At 39.4% G+C, this 24,121-nt stretch overlaps 1 protein-coding gene across 2 annotated transcripts in view; it reads right to left on the bottom strand.

Annotated features, from left to right (window-relative positions):
* oxr1a (oxidation resistance 1a) overlaps positions 1-24,121 on the bottom strand; it is a 278,911-nt gene that overhangs the window by 244,285 nt on the left and 10,505 nt on the right. For both annotated transcript variants that reach the window (XM_072692289.1, XM_072692287.1), the window contains exon 2: positions 5,190-5,282. In XM_072692289.1, coding sequence (XP_072548390.1) covers positions 5,190-5,206 — 17 coding nt within the window. In that variant the 5' untranslated portion in view covers positions 5,207-5,282. The remainder of the gene's footprint in view (positions 1-5,189; positions 5,283-24,121) is intronic.

A 24,121-nucleotide genomic window follows, 5' to 3' on the forward strand; every position in this document is an offset into this window, starting at 1 on the left:
ACACTGTGTAACCTGTGGCATATTTGTGTAAGATCCTGTAATATCACTCTACCACCTCAGCCCACATGCTTATTTTACTTCAGATGCTACCTTTGTATCTCTCAGCTTCTAAAATACACGTGTGCCACAAGGAGGGGGCAGAAAATTACAATGAAGTAAAAGTGAATTACACTGTCCACCTGTAGGGGGAGCTCAGGAGTAGAACTATGAATTATTAAGGTAAAGGTAAAGGTGCACGTATTTGTCACTGTACAGTGTACACTGTACAGCGAAATGTGTCCTCCGCATTTAACCCATCGGTGGTAGTGAACACACACACACACTAGTGAACTAGGGGCAGTGAGTACACACACACACCCAGAGCGGTGGGCAGCCAACTCCAGCGCCCGGAGAGCAGAGAGGGTAAAGGGCCTTGCTCAAGGGCCCAACAGTGGCAGCTTGCCGAGCCCGTGAATCGAACCCACAACCCTGTTATTACATAATGCTGCTCAAACTACAATTCAGCATTTCATTATGCTGTATAGGGGAAACTTGTACACTTTGCGTACACTTAGAGAACTCCATACTCCTCCAGAGTGCAACACTGACATACCTAAATATTTGACCATGTATATCCCAGGCGTATGTGAGCTAAATGCTAAGATGCTTGTTATTTGGAGTCTCACTGTATCTGATTCTGTTGCTAGCACAAACGGCAAAATACTGGAGCTATTCAGACTCTTCCTGCGCACACACTCTACACATTATTATTCAAGGTCTTGCAAAGTAGCATAACTGGACGATGAAGCTGCCTTTTTTCAGGTACTTCTCTCTTACTGAGGGCTACACTGCATGATCAGCTGTACTCAGCTGCACTCAATTCCAGAGCAGAGGAATGTGTGACTGTGCCAGATCCACTCCAGCACAAAGTGTTCTGCTGTGGCAGTGCATGAGCACATCCTGTACTGCATTATAATATGATTTCTCACATACGCCTGCAAGGCTCCCACCACTGTCTTTATCAAGCAGGAGGCTTCCCTAGGTTTAATTGCTTTTCCGCATGTTTTCAGAACTACGGATGAGCATTCTGAGCAATTCTTATAATGATAGTCAAGTAGCAGCAAGAGAAAAGGGAAAAAGGGAGTGTTAAGATTTGTATGCCTTGAAATAATGCTACAGGACTTAAATGTAATTATTTTTGTTATTAATACACGACTACTAGGTAAAAACCCTCTATCAGTAGGTTGTTATTGTCACAATGGTGATGTCATGTGGTGGCACTAGGCTCAGTCCTGCAGAAAATAAGACAATCAGTAAATGCCATGCTCTATAAATATAGTACAGTATAATAAATATGGTATCTAAGATCAATCAGATATTTAAACCCATAATAATTATAATAAATTATTTTGCTTGGTTTTACAAATTGTATGATTTCAGAACATGCCATCAGCATTTATGACAAGGGAGTATTTATGATGTGGGAGGAGACTGTAGGGGAGAGGGGGGAACGCTGGAGTTCAGGCAGCTAGAAGGCCAATCTCCCTCTGATAAGTGGAGCTAGGACTGAGAGATCTGGTGGTTGGGTGTAGAAATCTTTTTTTTCATGAACACAGAAGATATAGATGAATTTATAGGATGTTATTTAATAAATAATGAATTTATTATTTGAATTATCGTTAGAAAAGTGAATTTCCTAAAGAAAACGCAGATCGGTTGCGCAGATAAAGTTGATGCTACTTACCTGCTGAGCTGTTGCTATGTGGTTGCTATGGCATTCCATGTGGCATTCGATAGTGTTAGTAGCTATGGTATACCAGGTGGTTGCTAGGTGGTTGCTGTGGTGATGCTAAGTGGTTGCTATGGTGTCCCAAGTGGTTACTGTGATGTTGCCAAGGGCTTGCTAGATGTGTTGCATAGGGATTGCAATGGTACTTTATTTCAGGCAGTTGCTATGGTGTTCCAGGTGGTTGTCAAGTGGTTGCTATGGTCCCCAATTTGGTCGGTTAGGGGTTACAAGTGTATTTTTATCATCAAGACATTAGAAGGGTGTCAAAATGTGTGCACCCCATTTATTTGTATAGGAAACAAACTTGCTATGCAGGAACCATGCGTCTGTTCATAAAGCTGTACATTAGCACACATCACACAATCAGACAGAACAATCTGAGCTGGACTGGAGCTGATAACTGGAAAACTGCAAGATGAGATACACTGTCAAAACCCAGCAGAAATATAAAAATAATAATAATAATAATAATAATTATTATTATTATTATTATTATTATTATTATTATTATAAATAATTATATTAATTATAAATAGTTCATAATAATTATTATTGGAAAAGAAGACAAATTATAAAATGGAAAACAGTGTGTGGCAAAGTGTGCGACCTTAATGACTCAATAATATTCGGTTAGCCACAGAAACAACACCAAAAACATTTAAAGAGAGAAATAAATAGAAAGAAATGAAAGTAGGGCTGCAGTTAGCAGACTAACGGCTACTCCATTAGTAGTCACTGAGGCTTTACTGAAGAATTTACTGCAAAACTGCGAATGCTTTAAATATTTGAAACTTTTGTTCCAATTCTGCTTAAAACAGTGTTGAACTCTGTGTGGAAGGTGAATGTGCATCACTGTTAGTTTAGCCCTAATACAGCTAGCGGAAATTAGCATTATTGAAGCATTATTGGCAGTTTGGCTGCTTAGAAAGTGAATGTTTCTGCAGTAAACACTGCTGTATAACCATGAATAACAGTGACAAGCTCATTACAAGGCCTGTGAAGAGCAGCATTAAAGATATTCGCCTCACATTTCTCACATTTTACCTCTTAAATGACTTTGTAAAACATTACATTGGCATTGCTGCTACCTGTAGATTCTCTGGTAACACATAGTTTAAAGTGTACTGCTGCTCTCTATTACAGTACATAAACAGAACCTAACAGACACACATTTCTAGGCATTTCTGTCTTTTATATAAAGTCATACATAAAGCATATTTTGACAGTTTACGTAAAGTATTGCAGAGTATCTGAAAGATACTGCAGAGTCTACCTTTAGGGAAACAAGCCCAATATTTCTTTTATATGCAGTAATTTCAAATGCTTCCTCTTTTAGTAAATTAGCTTGGGATATTTGAAACAGAGGTTATTATCTTTTATCTTAGCCTATATTTAAAACCTGCTTCCTTGATAAAATCTTCAAAATAATGATAATGATTGATCACTCGATTACTACAATCAACGGTGATGGTGCTACAATATATCAACTGGATGTACAATTTAAATGACACAACTCCATTACTAAATTGCATTGAATGTATAAAGTTCAGCACTGGCTGCATAATAAAGCCTATTATACATAATACTAATATACACTACATGGACAAATGTTTTGGGACACTTGCTCATTGACTGTTTCTTCTGAAAAAAAGAATTTATTTTGCTTTTGTTGGAGTAATCGTCTCCACTGTCCAGGTCAGGCTTTTGCACTGCAGTGATGAATTTGATTGCATTTTGCAACCAGAGCATTAGTGAGGTCAGGACGATGGATGATCACCACCACATCCCACCTCATCCCCAACTTCCCAACTCATCCAAGAAGTATTAGATGGAGCACCAACCATCATTCCAGAGGACACAGTTCCACTGCTCCACAGCTCAATGCCCGGCTTTAGGCAGCATGGTGCCAATATTCATACATCATATTTGCCTGCTTCAGAGAGTCCTATTCTATTGGCAGCACTTCTCTACAGGGACTAGACAAGCTGTGTGCATGTATTTGCACATCTGTGTCAGCAATGGATGCAACTTGAAGTAGCTGAATGCATTCATTAGAAGGGGTGTCCATAAATATTTGGACATATAGTGCATGTAATGTTATTAGACTGTGGTATGTGGTTATTAGACTGTGTCTGTTATCCAACTGTTATTAATTACTGCAAGTATAACACAGTTAAGCACCAACTTTTAGGATCAGTTTCCTAGATTAAGCCTAAGCCTAGACAAAAATTGGTTAATCTGCCTAAGCCTACAATAAAAAGGGTTCGTCACAGTGGGTACTACAAGACCTGACTTTATCCATGTCTGGGAAACAGGCCCATTATATCTGTCCTTATAATAAGACTAATAAGCACCTACGTATTCTGTCTGTCCAGTTTCTGTCTCGGTAGTGCCGTGTTTACTGTGTGTGTTCAACCAAAGTAGCCTACGTAGTGCTGCAGTGGTGTACTGACTAAAAAGCTGAATTGATGAGGATGCTGACAGCCCACAGTTAATAGTGGTTTACCTACTGTGGCCTTATGAGAGTCTTGCAAAGGTCAGAACTGCAATAATGATTAACAACAGAAATACGGCAAGGCTGGCCCAAGCCTTTATGGGGCCCTATTTTCACCCCTATGCCACCACCTCAGCACCAGATGCTTCATGATTCCATAGGGAATGAGATACTGTGCAATACGCTGAAGCGCCTGGGCCTTTATCGACCACCCAAGTGATGTGTATCTGCATTTGCCAAAGAGTAGCAGCAGCCAACAGCAGAAATTGATTGACTTAGTATTGGTGTGTCAACTATGAAAATAAAAAATCACTTTTACCTGTGTAATAAAATAAAAGATATATATTTTTATCATGATATCTTGGTGCTCTTGGGGGTGTTGAGGCCCTAAGCGGCTGGATAAAATTTGAGTATACCTTGGGCCGGCCTTGAAATACTGTGTAGTTCTAATCTCACAGCCATCACATGCGGCAATAAGTTTAATCCCACATAAAAGACCAAGACGACACTCCAGATGCTCCAGAACTCAAACCTGACTGCCTTGTGCTGAAAGTTCTGCAAATGACAAACAATTGTACCATTGTGCCAAACATCATGCTGAGCGGTGGGTTTAAAAAAAAAAGTGAACAAGCACCACCGCGCCTATGTCTGGATGAGGCCTTGCTGTCTGTGCACTAAAAGAGTTGCACAGGGGAGGTAAACAGAGGGGAAAGCTTATCTGCTGACCTGAAATCAACTGTGACTTCTTCCTCCAGAGCGCTGAATCACAGCTGAAAATAAAACCTAGGCCTCAAATGTCACTTTAGATCAGCAGCGTTAGCCTTTCTGAACGGCCTGCCCAAAGGTTCTGCTGCATTTTTTTTTTTTTTTACATCTCCTCCCGTGGAGGTCCACAACACAACACAAGAACAGTGATGTCACCCTGACCTTTTAGTGCTGAACATGTTGGCGACGGCTCCTCTCTCCTGGATGGACTCTTTTGAAAGTCGACTGGGAGGGGCTGATCTTCAGGGAGCAAATCTGAAATGAGTGAGACAAAGAAATGAAAGTAAGGTACAGAAGGTGGAAAGAGCTGCTGAAGGTGAAGGTGGAAAGAGCTATGTGTGGTGTCTCTAGTATGTAACAACAAAGCACCCACTGGTAGGGGGGTAAGAAAATATTGATATATCAAAGTGTCTTGCAATACTGTACTGATTCTCAGAAACACAGTATTAGTTTTTAATCAACAGTTTACATGCAGAGTGCAACTGCTGTTTTTAATCTTGCCCTTGTGTTTTTCCCTTTCTGGTCTCTGTCTTCGATCTGCACATTAGCACATGGCTCTCTCCGCCTTTGTCCCACCTCATCATTTTTCTCCCAGATGTTCTCCATTGTAGCCCTGCCCCTTTGTCAACTCTTCTCAGGAGTTCCTTGTTCGTTTCAGTGTATTTGTAGTAGAGCTGGGCAATATGATGATATTTTATCGTATTTTGATCAATTCTGTTATCGTGATACACAATAACCTTTTGCAAGCACATCAAGGACACTTTTTAATTAATAAACTGTAATAATTATAAGTAATAAACACTGATCAGCTGCAGGTTTCATTACCAACAGTGTAAATAGAGTGGTTTAATTAGATGAAGAGCAGCAGATGTTGACTATAAATTACTGTACTCAGTACAGGAGAGTATCTGAATAGTAGTTATAAGAATCTGCTGCTACTGATGTTTTAGTCTGTGATGACATGTATCGTTTTTCCATGAATAAAGATGTTAAATATCGTGATATAGTATTTCTACCATATCGTTCAGCCCTAATTTATAGTACCTTTGTTTCTTGTGGTTTTTGCTGGTTATTGTGTGTTTGTGAGTGTACGTCTTTTGCGTATCTCAATGCCTTCAAATTTGTCAGGCAGAATATGCTTTTCTAAGCATATCAAGGATATAATCATTTCTTAAACACAAATCAGCTGCACAAGTCATTACAGAGTAATTAGTCTGGTTTAACTGGATAAAGTGCAGCACATTTTGAAAAAAATCACTGTCCTAAATAGGGGAGAGTATTTGGATGGTAGTTTTTAAGAATCTGTCACTACTGATGCAGTTTGTGTGCAATCATGTCTGTTGTGATAAATATTGTGGATTGTGATATTATATTTTTACCAATATTGTCCAGCTCTATCTTGCTTGTTTTGGATTAGTTTTTTATTTTAGTTTAGTCTGTTTGCTTTTTCTGGTTGTTCCAGTGTTTACTTTGGTTATTTCCTGCTTCTGTTTTGTGTTTGGCTGTCTTTATTAAAATTACAAAGAGACTGATGTCAAATTAGGGACAATACCAGAATTCTGGTAGTGTGGTCCGCACTAGCAAATTAAATTTAACACTTCCACATTTTTTTCACCAGAAATAGGAATGGGATGGTGTCTTTGGTTAATAAAGTGCTACATTCAAATAATAAAAAAGACTCTTATTTAATCAATACAATATTTTGCCAAAACTAAATAAAACTAAATAAAAAACTTTATGGTGGCTCAGCATTTCTATTGCTGCTTGAAATATTGACAAAAATAATGCAATAAGATAATAATGGAATAAGAAGAGCACTGCCCTGCTTCCTAATCCAGCACTGGCTCATATCCACGAAGTGTGATCTAGTGGTTATTATACGTCATAAACTTCCATTATCTTCCTTGTATAAAAACTCAGCAGTGTTTTGACCATCAAACCAAACTGTGCTTTAAGTAGGTAAAACCAACACAGCGCTGGTGGTCACAGCAGTCAGATGTATGGAGCTTGGTGCTTCTAGGTATGAGTAGGTCAGACCAGAATACCTTCACTGAGGCTGCTACACACACAGTGCGCTAATATCATTCGTTATGAGCCATTGTTACCCTAAACAAGCTAACGTTCGCCTTTCTGAATGCAATTCACAAACAATGAGAGTATCATTTCAGGAAACTGGCTCAGCTTGAATTTTGCGGACAGATCCGGATGTCTGTCTGGATGTGCTTAGATATGCTTGAGGTGTTTGCTCCGTTCGTTCTGAATGTGACACTGTTTGCATACTGATGACAGATCATCCCGACACCATCTTGCATATATCTTCCTTCCTTTCTGTACCATAGAAAGCAAGTAGGTCTGCACAATGTATCAGTTCAGGATCGTTATCGCAATGTGCACATGCACAACAGTCAAAGATACAAAAAAAGAAAAATTCATCATTTTCCATGATGTATCGACCAGAGGCAGATGATATCATCCCAAAGGCATTTATTTTACTCTAATGTTGAATACACAGAATGTTGGACATGTTGGACATGAGAAATCTACTGAAAACAACAAAATATGACAATGTCAGTTTTTTCAATATTGTTCAGCACTAAAAGCTAGTAGCTAGTAAGCTAGTAGTCTTTTACTCTGATTTTTTATATGATGGTGCGTTTACATACCATGAGAGTTTTCCCTAAAATTTAAAATCTAAAATTTAAAAAATCACAATATATCATCTTGCTTACAGTATTACAATTTATTCATTCGTAACACCTGTATCATGATATGTATTGTATCGTTGCTAATACACAGCCCAACAGCTAATGTATTGTATCAGCATAACAGATGATTCCAGTAGTGAAGCCTATATAAATAAACATGTACAACAGCTTCACTACTGAGTCATGTACGCAACTGTGAGTCTCTAAACAACAGGAAAAAGTTCATATGAATGAAATGATCCTCCTCCTATTACACGTGTATAATTACCTAGACAAGGACATGCTGTAACAACATGTGCCACACAGTATTTACATAAGCTGTACTACTGTAATCCATCTCTGACAATGACTACATCATCAGTAGCTCAACACAGTGGGACCAATACAGTGGCTCAATACAGAATTCAGTAGCTCAACACAGTAAAACCAACATGTTCAAGGGTACAGATGGCATATCAGTATCAATGGCACAAAAAAACAGCTGGACCCCTGAAACAAACACTCTATAGGACCTCCCAGTACCTCAACAAATACATTTCATCATCTGATTCTTCTCTGATGTATTTCTGTGTATAATACAGATACGCAGTGCACATACCAGGAGTATTAAAGTTATAGGCTGTTCTATATATTAATTACAGAGTAATTAGTCTGGTTTGACTGGATAAAGTGCAGCACATTTAGAAAAAAATCACTGTCCTAAATAGGGGAGAGTATTTGGATGGTAGTTTTTAAGAATCTGTCACTACTGATGCAGTTTGTGTGCAATCATGTCTGTTGTGATAAATATTGTGGATTGTGATATTATATTTTTACCAATATCGTATCGTATTCCCAGCCACGGATGGCTGCGGCATCACCGGGGATTAAACCTGGCTCACTTTTTAAATTAGTGCTTGTGTTTATGTGTAAATTGACTTAGAGATGATAGAGATGCAGACATGCATTGCTGTCGTGCAAAAACATTGTATCTCCAAAATAGAAACTTTACATAGGAATGAGAAAACCTTCTTAACGGTCAATGGAAGACAAGGTAAAGCGATTTGATTCATTTTGGAGTGTTTGTATTGGTTTTCTATTCTTTCGAAATTTGGACACAATGTAAAGAACAACTGCCGGATTCACATTATGTAAAATAATTAAAAAGGGATATATAAATATATAAAAAGCAAAAGATTCAGTGTTCAATGTATACTCTACTATTTGCATATATATAGACTGCTTTTCATACCTTCTGAGCACAATGCTTGGTCTCTTGGGCCCCCCAGTGGCTGGGCCCCTGAAAATGTTACCCCCTTACGAGCAACCCTGTTGATGGGTGTTGGTATCAGGTTGACATCAGTGGAAAATAGCATACACTCACACTGTGTGATGCCATGCTATTGGCATGTGCATTTCATCTAACATCACTCTCACATTCAACAATAATGTGGTCAAAAATTGACCGTTATTAACTGGATATTTAGTCTTTATTACCTTATTAATCTGAAAAATACATTAAACAGCATAAATATATTTTGTTGTTGCGGTTTTTAGCTGGATGTCTTGACTTTCTGTGTGTTATACCTCTATCCCAGTAAAAGTATGACTAATCATGCAGTCCTAGTCCTCAGCGACTGGGTTGGGAAACATTACCTGAGCGCCCAAAACATGAAGGCCTGGGTGACGAACTGATCAGATGGCTTTGTTTATTAGTGAAGGGACAGTTGCTAACCACACAGCGCTGGACTTTCAGCACCTTGGACAGCGTATTTACCCAAGCTGTTCATACTGTGCACAGACACAATCCAAACACAGGCGTTTATATGAGACGAATACTAACACTGTCTGAAACTGGGAGATAAAGTAAGACTGATGGACCATTGCTTATTTATAGCCTGAGAACGTCGTCTCCTGTTACATATACGCCTACTTCCAGCTCTGACTGGCCACTTTATTAGAAACCCCTACCCTTGTAGCGTCACCTTGCTGGTACTTGCTGTAGCCCTTCATCAGTCAGTGGTCAGTATCTGAATGCTGCGCTGCTATTGGCTGGATATTTCTGTGGCACTGAAATGTTTAAACACCCCAGTAACACCAGTCTGCCAGTGCCACACACACACACACACACACACACACACACACACACACACACTAAAAAAAATGTCAAGTGTAACTGCTGTGTTGAAAGCGGTCTACTGCCCAAGTAATATCCGGTCAACAGCAGTCCTGTGGTCAACTCACTAGTGATGAATGGTTTAAAGAAGGGTTGATACATCTGTACAGTAGACGTATACAGTGGACAGTCAGTATGTAACAGGGCTGTGTTTGGTTTAAAAGACTCCACAGAGATTGGATCTCCTGCAGATTCACGTTCCTATGCAACACAGTGCCTTCGAGGCTGGAGAGTGAAGGTGCCTGCATGTGAAAAGGTTAGAGTAGGGAGGAGGAGTGTACATTATTAATACACACGTCAGCATGGCTTAAACCCCTACCTGCACAGAGAGAGAGAGAGAGAGAGAGAGAGAGAGAGAGATCAGAGTGTAAAGCTGCTTCAGCTTGTCTGATGGTTACCCTGTTCAGATGGTTTACTGTCTTACAGTTCATCCTGTTCTCTGTGGTTCTACTGACCACTGTCAAAAGAGAGAGAGAGAGAGAGAGAGAGAGAGAGAGAGAGAGAGAGAGAGAGAGAAGAACTGAAAGAAAGTTTGGGGTTAAACAAGAAAAAAAGGAAAAGAAAGAAAGAAAGAAAGAGAAGGAAGAGGGAGGGGAGAGACTGAGAGGACAATGTGTGTGTGTGTGTGTGTGTGTGTGTGTGTGTTTGTTTGAGAGAGATAGGATACAGGGAGAGAGAAATGGGGGGTGGGTAGATGATGGTAGTAGTGAAGAGCTGCTCGTTTGCTGCTGCTCTACAGTCTCTCTCTGCTGCTCATTAGTGAACTCATTCCACTGAGTCATCATCAGTCAGAAAACAGCAGCGGCCCTACCTGCACCCAGCAGACACACACACACACACACACACACACACACAGCTGTGTGATTCACACTCAAATCAAACAAACACAGTGTCAGTGAGGCTGTGACTCAGCATCTCATCTCCTGCTTATCTGTACCGCAGCCAGGATCAAACCTCCAATCCTCATCTGTCCTGATTAGAACAGCCAGGAAAAGAGCACCAACCAACACACACACACACACACACACACACACCCCAAATGCACCCCTGATCTTCCACAACAGTTTTATTAAATTACATTTTAGAGCTGTCATAAAGAAATCAGAAAGTTCTAAAGTCATAAATAAATATTTGGTGTGTGTGTGTGTGGGGGGGGGGTGGTCCCTAAAGAACCTTTCATATAAAAGGGTGAGTGGAGGTGTGAGTGTGAAGTACCTTTAATTCTTTACCATCACAGCTCTTAATGGAAACAAAAAAGGTTCTTCTATGCCGTCGCTTAGAACCCACAGTAGCACATTTATTTTTAGGAGTGAGGTACAGCCATTTAAGAGGTGGTAGAGCCTTGTGTTGGGGACTGGTACATGACTGTGTAATATTTCACTAATTATAGTAATTTTTAAGTACTTATTATTGTACTGTGTAAAATACAGTAGTCAATCACAGTATAATACAGTAGACAACAGTAATAAATATAGGTAAATGAACCATATGTGACTAACTACTAGTTAGGGATAGTTGGGATAGCAATGCTAGTAATAGCTATAAGTGGTTAAAGTCAGTTATTGTTACAGTAATATAGTGATATACTTAGATATAGCAATAGCTACAGTTAGAGGCAGTTATAGCAATGCAGTAGTATAGTAATCTAAAGTAAAACAGTAACAGGTTTAGTTAGTTACAGTAATACAGTAATAGTTATAGTTAGTTACAGTAATACAGTTATAGTTACAGCAAAATAGTATTATAGTTGGCTATAGTAAAACAATAATATGTATAGTTAGTTCTAGTAATACAGTAACCTGTACAGTTAGTTCTATTAAGATAGTGATATAGTTGGCTATAGTAATACAATAATAGGTACAGTTAGTTATAATAATACAATAATCTGTATAGTTAGTTCTAGTAATATAGATATAGTTGCTTTGGCAATACAGTAATAGGTATAGATAGTTCTAGTAAAACAGTAATAATTATAGTAATATAGTGTCTATAATGTCTATTATGTAGCTATATAGTGATATAGTTGGCTATGATAATACAGTAATATGTATAGTAAATTAGAGTAATATAGTATTATATATATATATATAGTTAGGTACTTAGAGTAACAGTTAAGTTGTAAGCTAGAATAATATAATAGTATAGTATATGATAGTATAATAATAGTATAATAGTTGTAGTTAGTTTGCAATTGAATTAAAGTAATATAGTGAAATATTTAGTTATACAGTAATAGTGAGTAGAAATATGTTAGTTTCAATAGTTGGTTAGTTGTCAGTATGCTGATGTGGTTATAGCAATGCAATAGCTATATTTAGAGGTAGTGATAGTAATATAGAAATAGTTAAAGTTATAGTAATACAGTAATAGGCTTAGCTAATTGGTTATATTAATATATTAATATAGCATTCATTAAATTGTAACATAATAATAGGTATAGTTAGTTAGATTGATAACAAATTTTGGAGATCAGAGCTGAAGATCATTGTAAAAATACTGTACAGAAAGCTGGTCTTAAGCTGAACACACTTTAAGTAAAAAATCAGTGGTCTTTATTTATACTTCACTTAACAAGCCTATTTTTTCATCTCTCATAATACAGGCTGGATTTTGTTATTATGCTTTTTAAAGAAATATATATAAGCTCTTGGCTGTCCTGTATGGTACCTCAGGCCAGAAGCAGTCCAGGCTCAAACACACCATGTTAATAAGTGGTGCTAATGTGTAAATTCACTGTCCTGCGTTAAATAATAATAAAACATTTGTTCAAAGGGTATGTTTTTTATAGATTAGTTTCTATATATGAACTGAATTGGTTTTTCAATTTACCAGTGTTTATTTACAATATCAACCTTCTATTTGAATAGATGTGGAAATTTATATTTCTCCCATGATTTTGAGAGGTTTGAATGTTCTGTTCCATCTGATTTCAGCGTCTCTGAGTATGACATTTACATGGGGATCCATAGGTGGTGCGCTTCTGTCCACAGCTATTTTTAAACCAGTACATCCGAGACGTGTGGGTGGGAGGAACAGGCAAAAAAAAAGAAGGAAAAACATGAACATAATGAAAAAGGGAGCGAAAACTAATCATAAGTGCTCTGGCAAGCACTGGGGGAAAGAAGGGGCCGTCTTACATAACAATTCATGTTACAAAGCTGTGCTGCTGTATTAGACGGATGTGTGTTTGGGCCTTTTTCCAAGGCAAGTATGTCTTTTTTCCTGCACTAATGACAAACAGGAAATGATTGCTCTCACCTAAAAACTCTGCAAATTTACAGGGTTTAACAAACCCCCAGTCTCCCGCTCTTGAAGATAGAACAGTGCGAATTTCAGCAAAATACCAGACAAAAAGCAGCTGATTTAAAGCAGAAGCGTGACTGTTCTGTAAATCTAAAAAGGGATTTTTCACTATGGCTCCAAATCGCCACTTCTCAGTCCATCAAATGTAATTTCTTCAAAAGAGCCGATGAAAGAAATGGCCTCTTACTGGTAAAAAGGGCCCTTGGGGCCAAACCACCCACTCTTCTGAAACAAGGCCAAAAAAAACAGACTCTCAGAACAGAGGAAGTAGAATGAATTGGATTCATCAGACTGAGAGAAGCTGCTGCCCAAAAGTGTGAGAGTAGTTACAGTGCCAGTAAAAAGTTTAGACCCGGATTGAATGCATGTCCTTTTACAGAATCACAAAGATGTTTGGAGCTGGTTTACACATGGAGTCACATCGGTGGAGAATTATAGAGTTTAACTCATGACATTAGAAATGAGAATTTTATTGAATGTTATTGATGTGAGTTTATAAATTGAAAGAACTGAAACTGTATTCTAAGGTTGGTTAAACCAAGTTATCCTCTGGTTCTTGGGTTTTACATATCTTTGTCTTATTTTTGTCTGTTTTACAATATTCTAAAGAAGTCAGCCCTTTGTAATGTCATGGTGTCAAGTCTCTTAACGGTTTGGCCCACAGTTCTTAAACCCTACAACCCGTCACGTTCACTTCTCTCGCAGGACACTGGCCAGTTCCAGCTGTCAGTTCCTCACGTCAGAAAAACAATGCAGAGGAAGAGCTTTCTCCTATAAAGCCCCAGAACTGAGGAATAAACTTCATGTTGTTGTTCGGGACTCAGACTGAACTCGGACTCAAAAAAGACTTAAAAATGTACATTTAGCACAAGGTTTCGGATAACTTACATACATACTAACAGTGTTCTGTATTGCTCTGATTGCAGGTTTCTGATTATTACCGCTGTCTTTCTAATCTACTTCATTTTCAGGCCGTACACCAGCTTATTCATATTCCTAAATCCCTTTCTTCATTTTCTCTTTCTTTTCTCTCCCCCATGTGTTGAGCTGCCTCCTGCTCGTGCTTGCTGCTGATGCGAGTCCATTCGTGGTCGGGTGCTGGTGCCTGTCTACCCTCTGGATCAGTCTTGTCCTGCCAATTTTGCTGAAGATAAACCTGTTCTGAGGTCATGAGAAGATGATCAAACACATTCACAAGTCAGAACAGTCAGGGAGACTCCTGTTTAATGCAAACCGATAGCAATGGTCTGTCTGTTTAGTCGCATACTTCCATCGAAATTTGGTTTGAGTAGTGAGCAGTTCTCGAGTTCTTCTAACAAAGTAGGCTACCTGCAATCCCAACCCCACTTAGTTTGTTTAGCTGGGTTGGTCTTCACTGTATATACACCGATCAGCCATAACATTAGTACCACCGGCCTAATATTGAGTAGGTCTGACCACTCAAGGCACGGACCCCCACAATAAAGCATCCTGTGTTATCTGGCACCAAGACGTTAGCAGCAGATCCTTTAAGTCCTGTAAGTTGTAAAGTTTGGCCTCCATGGATCACATCAGTGAGCTCATAAAGTCTTTTCTTGAGCCACTTTTGTTAGGTACTGTCCACTGCATACAAGAAAACGCTAACAAGACCTGACTGATGTTTTGGATTGCACAATTTGGCTCTTACGAACGTGGCTCAGATTCTTATGCTTGTCTATTTGTCCTGATTTTAACACATCATCACCTTTAAGAGCTGCCTGTTCACTTGCTGCCTAATATGTAGATCCCACCCCTTGACCGATGCCACTGTAGAAGAAGATAATCAGTATTTTTGCTAATGCTATGGCTGATCAGTGTCTACATATTGTATATGTGGACTACAATAAAACTAAAGAAGGCCTTTTTGTGAGAAGGTGTGTACAGACCTTTAACTGACAGTTAACATTTTAGTCCATTTATTTGCTTCATTAACATATTGAGGAGAAAGTAAATAAGAAAATGTGGATTTTTCAGGCACATTTATGTCCTTTTTGTTTTCTAATCAGCAAATCAATAGAAATTACATTGTACAATTGGCAGGAAAATACAGGCTTTCTTTCTTGCAGATAATCTGATTCCTTATTTCCACTTAGAAAATCATCAAAACATGAAATTTGAACAGGCGTGTACAAACTTTTGCCAACAATGATATAATCAAGCAAGTTACTAATACATGTGTTACTTATACTTCACCAAGTTCTGAATACTTAAGCCACTGACAGAGTGTTCTGCCTTAGCAATGAAAAAGAGAGAGGGAAGGAGAGTGAGAGAGATTCAGTCATTAAGCCTGCCTTGTGTTTGAGCTTAATTGTCTTGGCACACACCAAGTCCTCCGACAAACACAATTAGCTTCTACACAGCTGATGCTCAGAAGTGCAGCTCCACATGACGGCTGGGCCAGTCACAGAAAAACACAAAACAAAAGCAAAGGAGGATTTCTATCTCTCCAAGTACCTGTAAAGTTTCAGGCTCTTTCCCCGAGATTCACTTTTTAAAAGGTCTAATTTGCATATCACAGTTGTCGCAATATGGGAGCTTAGAGTTATGATGTCAGCCACAGCATTAACATTGATTATCTTCATCTACAGTGGCATCTGTCAAGGAGTGAATACATTAGGCAGCAGGTGAACAGTCAGTTCCTGAAGGTGATGTGTTGAAAGCAAGTGAAATGGTCAAACGGAAGAATCAGAGCCTCTCCCAAACATCAGGCTGGTCTTATAGGGTTTTTCTGGTTTGCAGTGGTCAGTACCTAGAAAAAGTAGTCCAACCAAGGACAACCGTCATGGGTCATGGGCAGCTAAGGCCCATTGATGCTAATGGAGGCCCCACCTGAAAACTTAGAAAACTTGAATGATCTGCTGCTAACATCTAGGTGTGAGATACCACATGACGCCTTCAGAGCCGAATGGTCAGATCTGTTGTGCAGGCAAATTTTTTTTTAAAGAAAAATAAATAAATCAAAACATTAGTACAGACAGCAAGTTGAACGTTGCCCAAAGACTACTGTAAGAGGGAGGATAACCTAACCCTCCAACACTGCAGTAAATACAAGCAATCCCAAATTCCACAGTGCGCTGTCCAAGGTGCTGAACTTTATGACAGCCCATTCAAAACTTTTTTGGGGCTGCCCACAACACGGCAAGGAGGAGTGAATAAAAACACCAGCCGGGGAGCAGGGGGGTCAGTGCTCTACTCCATGCTGAACACTGTGGTCTGACGTCTATGGTCTCCCTCCTCTATGTTTCAAGACTGGACTAGTTGTAACAGAAATACAGGGTTTTACTTTTGAGTTCAAGGCCTACTTTGAACAAGACATTACCATGTACATGGTAGTTTTTTTCTTTTACAGGAATCCGGATTAGCTGAGTCCTCATTTTCTCCCTCCTCCCCAGAGAAAATTACAGGCCCAACAATCTACTGTTTTTACCAATCGCACGCTCCGATCTTTTTAGCCCTGTGTAGCTATAATGAAAATTCAAGGATATGATCATACAGATTTGTGGGCAAGAAGTATTTACCCCCTCCTAATGTATCCTGTTTCTGCATATTTGTCACTTTCAAATGTTTCAAATCATCTAACTAATTTTAATATAAGATAAAAGACAACATGAGTAAACACACAATGCAACTTTTACTTGATCCTACCTTTCACTTTATGAAGGTAAAGATTTATTTAAAAGCTAGATCACCCATGTGAAAAAGGTAATTGTCCCTCTAAACCCTAAAGCGTTTTTGTTTTGGCCCACTTTTCTTTGTAAAATCATTGTGGTTTGGCTATATTGGAGGGTTTTTGAGCATCAACTGCATCAATAGGACGTAAGACAGGACTTGGACATGGCTTCTTCAAAACTTTAATTTTGTTACTTTTGAGCCATTCAGAGGTGGTCTTCCTTGTGTGTTCTTCCAATCATTGTCCTGCTGCATAACCCAACTGTGCTCGAGCTGTAGGTCACACTGTCAGGATTTTCTAAAAGACAGCAGAATTGATGGTTTTATCAATTACGATATGTTATTTAGGTCCTAGAGAAGCAAAGCAGCCCTAGGTCATCACACTACCACCACCATGTTTGACTGTTGGTACAATGTTTTTTTGGTGGAATGCGAGAACCTGACCTGCACTACTTCCCAACAGTCCTTATTTTCGCTCACAAAATCACCAAATCAGGTCTTGATCTTGACTAGGGGTGCCAAAACTTTTGCACACATTTGTTCATTTATTTTTGTTGCTCTTAACAAATGCATTTGTTAATTCCCGTTTGTCCTTTTTTGGTCTCAGCAGTGTGGACTTGTGCGTTTTAATCACATCTCCAATGACTGCGCTGGAATGAGTCATCTACAGAGCTCTCGCGCTCTCGTTCTCTCACTCACTCACTTTGAGTGAGTTGAGTGATGATTACGACTTTCTCTAGGACCGTTGTTCGCCTCTCCGTTTCTCTATTTCCCTTCCCCTCCTCTCCTCATTCTCAACCAGCACTGACGTAGGCTGCACTCCTGCCGATTAGAGGCCGCATTAGCACCAGACTCAGAGCGATTATGGAGATTCCTCTTCAGTTTCTGCAGATGTGTAAATAGCCCTCTTGAACTCTACTCTGTTTGTATTCAGCAGTGTGAACACAGTTGGCACCTCCGGGCATCTTTCTCGCTCTTCTCTGCGAGCCTCGACACTTGGTTTCTGCGTGTGATCCGCCACATGATCAATAAACACAGGATGAGAAAGCGCTGATAAAAGAGAGCCAGACGGAGGCCTGGAACCGCTGAGGGAGCCGCTACAAAGCGGAGAGTTAAAGAAGGATTTAACGTTTGAACAATGCCATGTCTAGCCTAAAGGTTGCTTAGCCTAAAGGTCTGATCGGTTTTGAGTAAGACTTGTGAAAGGTTTCTAAATGGTTCCGTCCTGTTATTAGAAGCAATGTGTTAAGTTCTGGTTCGCCCCAGACACTCTTTACAGTGACTGAAATATGTTCCGCATGCAGATACAAGAACATCTTCAAACCTGGCACAAGAACTTCTGCTTCACAAAAAAGCATACTTAGCACATAGAACATCAGTGTGTAGAATTGGTGCTAATAGCCTGCCTCAGGGGGCGCTGCTAAGATCCCAATGCCTTACTGAACAGGTAGGCATTTTTGTTGGTCAATTCAAAAGAATGATCAATTTAAAATAATGTAATGAACAACTGCCAGTTTCAAAAGGGTGATACAAGGTTTTTGTAAGTGTGACTATATCAAGAGTAAATTGTAAGTAAGATATGGTTTCATCGTGTAAGTTTGTACATCAGCCCAATTCAGATTTGATTAGTTTATCAGGGGCAAGTCAATTCTCACTTTTTCTGTCATTATCAAAAAGTTTCAGTTTCATAAAGTTGCAGTTTCAGAAAATGTTGTTTCAGTATGTTTTATTTTTTAAATGTTTTAGTTTCAGAAGTGTTTTATGTTAAAATGTTTCTTTCAAAGTGTTCTGTTTCAGAATTGTTTTCAATTTAGAAAGTTTTAATTCCTAAACTTTTTGTGTCAGAAATATTCAACATTTTAGAAAGGTTTAGTTTCCGAAAGTCTTTATTTTCTAAAACTTTAGTTTTAAAAAATGTTTTTGTTTCAGAAAGTTTCAGTTTCAAACTTTTTGTTTTAGAGATTTTTGGTTTCAGCTTCAGAAAGTCTAATATACTTTTCTCAGTGGAGAAGAGAGGAAAACACAGACGATAATAAAATCAGCTCCAGTGAAAGGCAGAATTCCACCAGGACCCCGTTCAATTATAGTCAGAAATAAATGGTACTGTACAGATATTTTTTACCAATATTCCCGTTATTATCCTCAAAATTACAACCTAATATTTAAGGCTCAACACTGTATCCTAAATACACATTATGTTCATTTTCACAGGAGAAAAGAATATATTTGTACATTTGTTGGTTTTAAAGAGAAAAATTCAATACAAATCATGGAATCAAGTGCATGGAGGCAATAAAAAATGCATGTTTTTTTTTGGTTGTCGTTGACATAAATACAGTCTCTGTGAAGTCTCCACTAGTGGAGATTGAAACTTGAGAACGGTTTCTTTTTTAAATAAAGCTTTTCATGGTAATTTTAATGCTATCCACAAGGCTGGGATGCATTGGGGAAGTGGCCCACAGTAATAAACAGAGAGATGCTTATGAGTCACAGAGAGCATGACGAATGAAGAGATTGCTCACGCGGCTCACGTTCCAACTCACTAAAAAGTAGGTTGCCTGCCAATACTGTAAAACGTATCGTGGACGGTTGCCAAGTGAATCAGAAAGAGACCTAATGTAACTGCTTTTTACCAAGACGCACCACTATAACACTCCAGTTTACTGACTGGTAACTTAAACGAGCCTTGATTTATGATTGACAACAGGCCACATTAATGAACAGGTCTGAAATACTGAAGTAATAAGGAGGTTTGACAGGTCTTAAACTTTCTAGGGCCCACTGATGATCCACCAGCTCACTGTTGCTCTACTCAATTGAAATTTGGCAGGTTTGGTTAGATTAAAAGGAACCCTGGTGTGATCGCTCTGTTGGGGAGGTTCCTTAAAACAAATGAGAATGCTGGTCAATGAGCTGGTGCACACCAAATAAGCAGACCAGGCTTGTCCATTCCCCCTCTGCCACAACAATCTTTGGGCTTCCTTGGAGAACAAGTACTAAGTACTAAAAAGAGAACCAGGGAAGTAACCATTAAAGCATTCAAATGGTTTCTTCTGTTGTCAAAGTTGCCTTTTCTAAAGAACCCTTGAAGAACCCTTTTTTTTTAGGGGAATATAACAGCAAATAGAAGAAGTTAGAAGTATATTTAAAGAAAAGTTTCTTTCCGAGATATCTCAGAAAAAATGCACAAAATTGGACATAATTCAATCAGCGAGGTTCACTGAGCACTCATGGTTCTTATTCTGCTGAACGGATCATCGGCTTTGCCCACCGGAGCGTTCGAAAAACAACTGTTTTTTTCTGTCTCCGAGAAAATACAGACGTTTCTCTTATTGTTTGCTCCCAATTAATTAACATCATTCTTTACAACTCTAGGATATGAGACAAGAATAAAGATTTTGTACACCCTTCAGAAAGCTTGACTGATGCTTTTTCTTCTGCCAAAATCCCCCAGTATGTTTTCCTTGCTTTTTAACACTGAAATCCCCCCTGAGCAACCATTTAAATGCATACCAATCAGAGATAGTGGGTTACTGTTTGTGTGTGGTGAGGGTTAACCGGTTGTGGCGTAGTCAGTCATTGTGTGGGCAGATATGCATTTGTTTCCATTTGTTTTCCATTTGTTTTCCAAGTTTTGCCCGTTGGGTTTAGACATGTGAATAGGGCAACTGTCATAAAGGAAAAATGTCCAAGAACTCTGCAACTTTCTCTCTAATTCTTGAAAGAAATTATTTGACTGATGCCAAATACACTAAATGGACAAAGGTATTGAGACATCTGCTCATTCATTGTTTCTTCTGAAATCAAGGCTCCATCCTGCTTTTGTTAGAGTAACCATACAGTGACAAGAGCATCAGTGAGGTCAGGGTGTTGGATGATTGCTATGCCAACTCATCCTAAGCATACTGGATAAAGCACCATCCATCAATCCAGGGAATACAGTTCCACTACCCCACAGCTCAATGCTGGGGGGCTTTATACCCCTCTAGCCCATGCCTGGTGTTAGGCATGCTGCCAACAGGTTCATGTTTGTCTGCTATTCCATTGGCAATACTTCTCTACAGGGACTAGACAAGCTGTGAGTGTGTACATTGGCACATCTGTGTCTGCAATGAGAACTTAAAGTGGATGAATACCTTTAATAGAAGATATGGATATGTAGTGTAGCATGGAATGAATTTTGTACTGTCATGAGATCACAACCATCCTGAGACTGAGAAACAGAGTGGGTAAAAGCTGGGTGGGATATTCATTGCGATTACCTTGTCACCCTTGAGCACTCACACTCGCTATAATTAATTATTAAGTCATCCTCTTAAGACATGTGCTAACCCACAGCAGACTCCATAGAGACATGGAGAATGTGGCAGAGTACTGGGACTTCCAATAGGACTGTGAAATCTCTTTGAGATGGCACAGTTGCTTGGTATATGAGGACGGTACCTTACTTTTTAAACTGGCTGATGAAGGATTACTGCCATTAACTTGAAGAAGAGCTACTCTTCTTTGTTCAAAAGGAAGCGCAAATGAACTGAGATCAGATATTTGATTATGTAACATGATTACACAGATCAGGGGTGGGTAATAACAGTCCTGGAGGGCTGGGTTTCTGTACAGTTTTGTGCTTTTGATGCTTAAATTGTCAGAAATGTCGTCTAATTTTCAACAAGCTTAGACCAGAGGCTGAGCTAGGCTCGTCTGCCTCCTTCTCCCAGACCAAATGTATCTCAGACCCCCTTCACTGAGCTTACAGCACAGAAGCAGAGCAGATTTCTTGTCAGAAGTTCTTGTCACTGCATACAATCAAATCCTCACAGCAATGCTCCAAAATCTAGTGAGACAGTTGCTCCAACAAATGCAGTAGAAACTTATTTTAATACGGCTGATTTCAGAAGAAACAATGAATGCGCGGGTGTCCCGATACTTTTGTCCATATAGTGTATGTTCAGCTGAAACGGCTCATCATTAACCAGGCAGAGGTTGCAGTTCAAGCTCTTGTGGTCTAAAGGAACAGAGTCAGCAAAAACAGCAGGGAAATGCCTGTAGCTCCATTAGAGCTCCTGGGCTGGCAACACAGGACACGGTCAGCTCGACTGAAACGCGAAGAGACAAGGGTTAGGACTCGTTCCGCTGACTCATTCCACCAAATGATATTTTGTTGACAGAGACAAATGCTTCTTGGGGCACTGTTCTCTAGCATGACTTTGTTCCAAGGCTTAATTTCATCTGCAGCTCTGTTGAGAGTACAGCAGAACGCAAGTTGCATTCCAGTAAAATGCTGAACCGCATTGACTGAAACACTCGTTATTTCTATATGAACCTAAGATAAAGAAACGCTCGTCCTAGAACGTTAATGTAGCTAATAGTCAATAAAACACTCGACTGGCTTATGCAGGGTTGAGCTTGCTGGGTTATTAGGCTGGCCCAGCTTTTTGGATGGCCCAGCTGCAGGGTTAGTGACTGTGTTAGTGACAGCAACAACCCAGTCAACAGGTTAATTAACAGCACCTGAGGAAGCCTATTAGAACAGAATCAGTTAAACAGCTTTTCATCAGTCAGTGACACAAAGTGAGCAGTCAGCAAACTTTAATAAAACACAGACATACAAGAGAAACATTACTGAAGTTAAAGTAATATACCAGTGGTCATCAGTTTTGGTGAGCAGCTATTCTATTTAATCTGCTCAGCCAGGAATGTAAATCAGGGACTAACAACCTTGCCGTGTTACAGAAGCCTCTGATCGTGCTGCCTCCCTCTGAACGTGCTGATGTCGCTATTCATCCACCGCTATAATGAAAGAGTATTTATATAGACAATTTGCAGCCTAAATCTGCCTAACTTTCAGCTCGTTCCTCTTTTCAAGACAAAGTTTAAACTCTCTGGGCGATGCTCAGTAAAGAACTAGGCCCTTTTCAGTCACATACGAAGACAGCTGTCACAAGAAACCCACCAACCAACCAAGGACTTGTTACATAACCAACCTAAAATGCGACTTAGGCCTGAGACCCAAAATCTAAATGTGCATTAAGTACAAGTTTTTCCTTTTTCAGAAGATATTTCTGGAAAAAGTGAAGAAAAATATGTTGTTTCCAAAATTAGAGCTTAAAAACTGACTAACAGATGAAGAAAATTGGACACTTTACAGTCATAGAAGATCTGTTAGACAACCATCAGATTTCGGTTTCCATCTGATAAACAGACGTAAAGCTTTCGCCTTTGAGAGAAAGAAGAAAATCAAGCTCAGCTCGTCTCAGACTGAAAAAAATCACTGGTGATTCTCTCTATTCACTGTGAGAAGACGTCTCAGGACTGTAGGTCTGAAAGGATGTATCAAGCTGCTGCTTTTCTCAGAAGTATGGACTGAACACCCCAGACGTCCAGACCTCAACATGAACTGAATTATTAATAACTTGTACTTAATGGCAATTTTGACTGGAAATGAAAAACATAACAATGCAGCTAGGGGCCATCCGAACACCATGCAAATTGGCAAATCAAAGACCAGTATGATAGTAACACATTGTAGCTTGTATAATAATAAACACAATACAGGCAAAAGTATTGGGACATCTGCTTACTGGCTGTTTCTTCTGAAATCAAGCTTAAGAAAAATAGTTTGTTCTGCTTTTGTTTTCTACCACAGTTCAGAGCATTGCTGTGAGGATTTGATTGCGTTAGTGAGTTTAGGATGTTGGATGATGACTACCCCACCTCATCCCCAACTCCACAACTCATCCCACAGGTGTTGGATGGATCACCTGCCATCACTCCAGAGAATACCGTTCCACTGCTTCACAGCTCAATGCTGGGGGTTTACACCCCTCTAGTCCATGCCTGGCATTAGGCATTGTGCCTACTGGTTCATATTTACCTGCTCCAAGTACTAGTCATACTTCCTCTACAGGGGCTAGACAAGCTGTGTGTGCATTTGGGTGCAACCTAAAGTTAAATAATACTTAAATAGCTTATGGAACAATACAGCTTTTCATTGTTTCCCGTTTATTTTAGGCACATACAGTATTTGAAAGATATTAAGCATTAGCATACCAATGATGTAATGCCCACAAGCAGGTTTTCCTCTTTTCACTTGACAGTTTTGCCTTGCCTTGGCTTCATCACTTCCAAAGAGCAATTTTACAGAGATGGGGCCTATAGGCCAAAAACATCTACAGCCTGGATTGCTAAATATAAACAGATTTTAATCCACCCTCATATGCATCCTCCTGATGGGACTATGAGGAGTT

Source organism: Salminus brasiliensis, chromosome 1 (assembly GCF_030463535.1).
Source record: "Salminus brasiliensis chromosome 1, fSalBra1.hap2, whole genome shotgun sequence".
In the NCBI taxonomy this organism is placed as follows: Eukaryota; Metazoa; Chordata; class Actinopteri; order Characiformes; family Bryconidae; genus Salminus; species Salminus brasiliensis.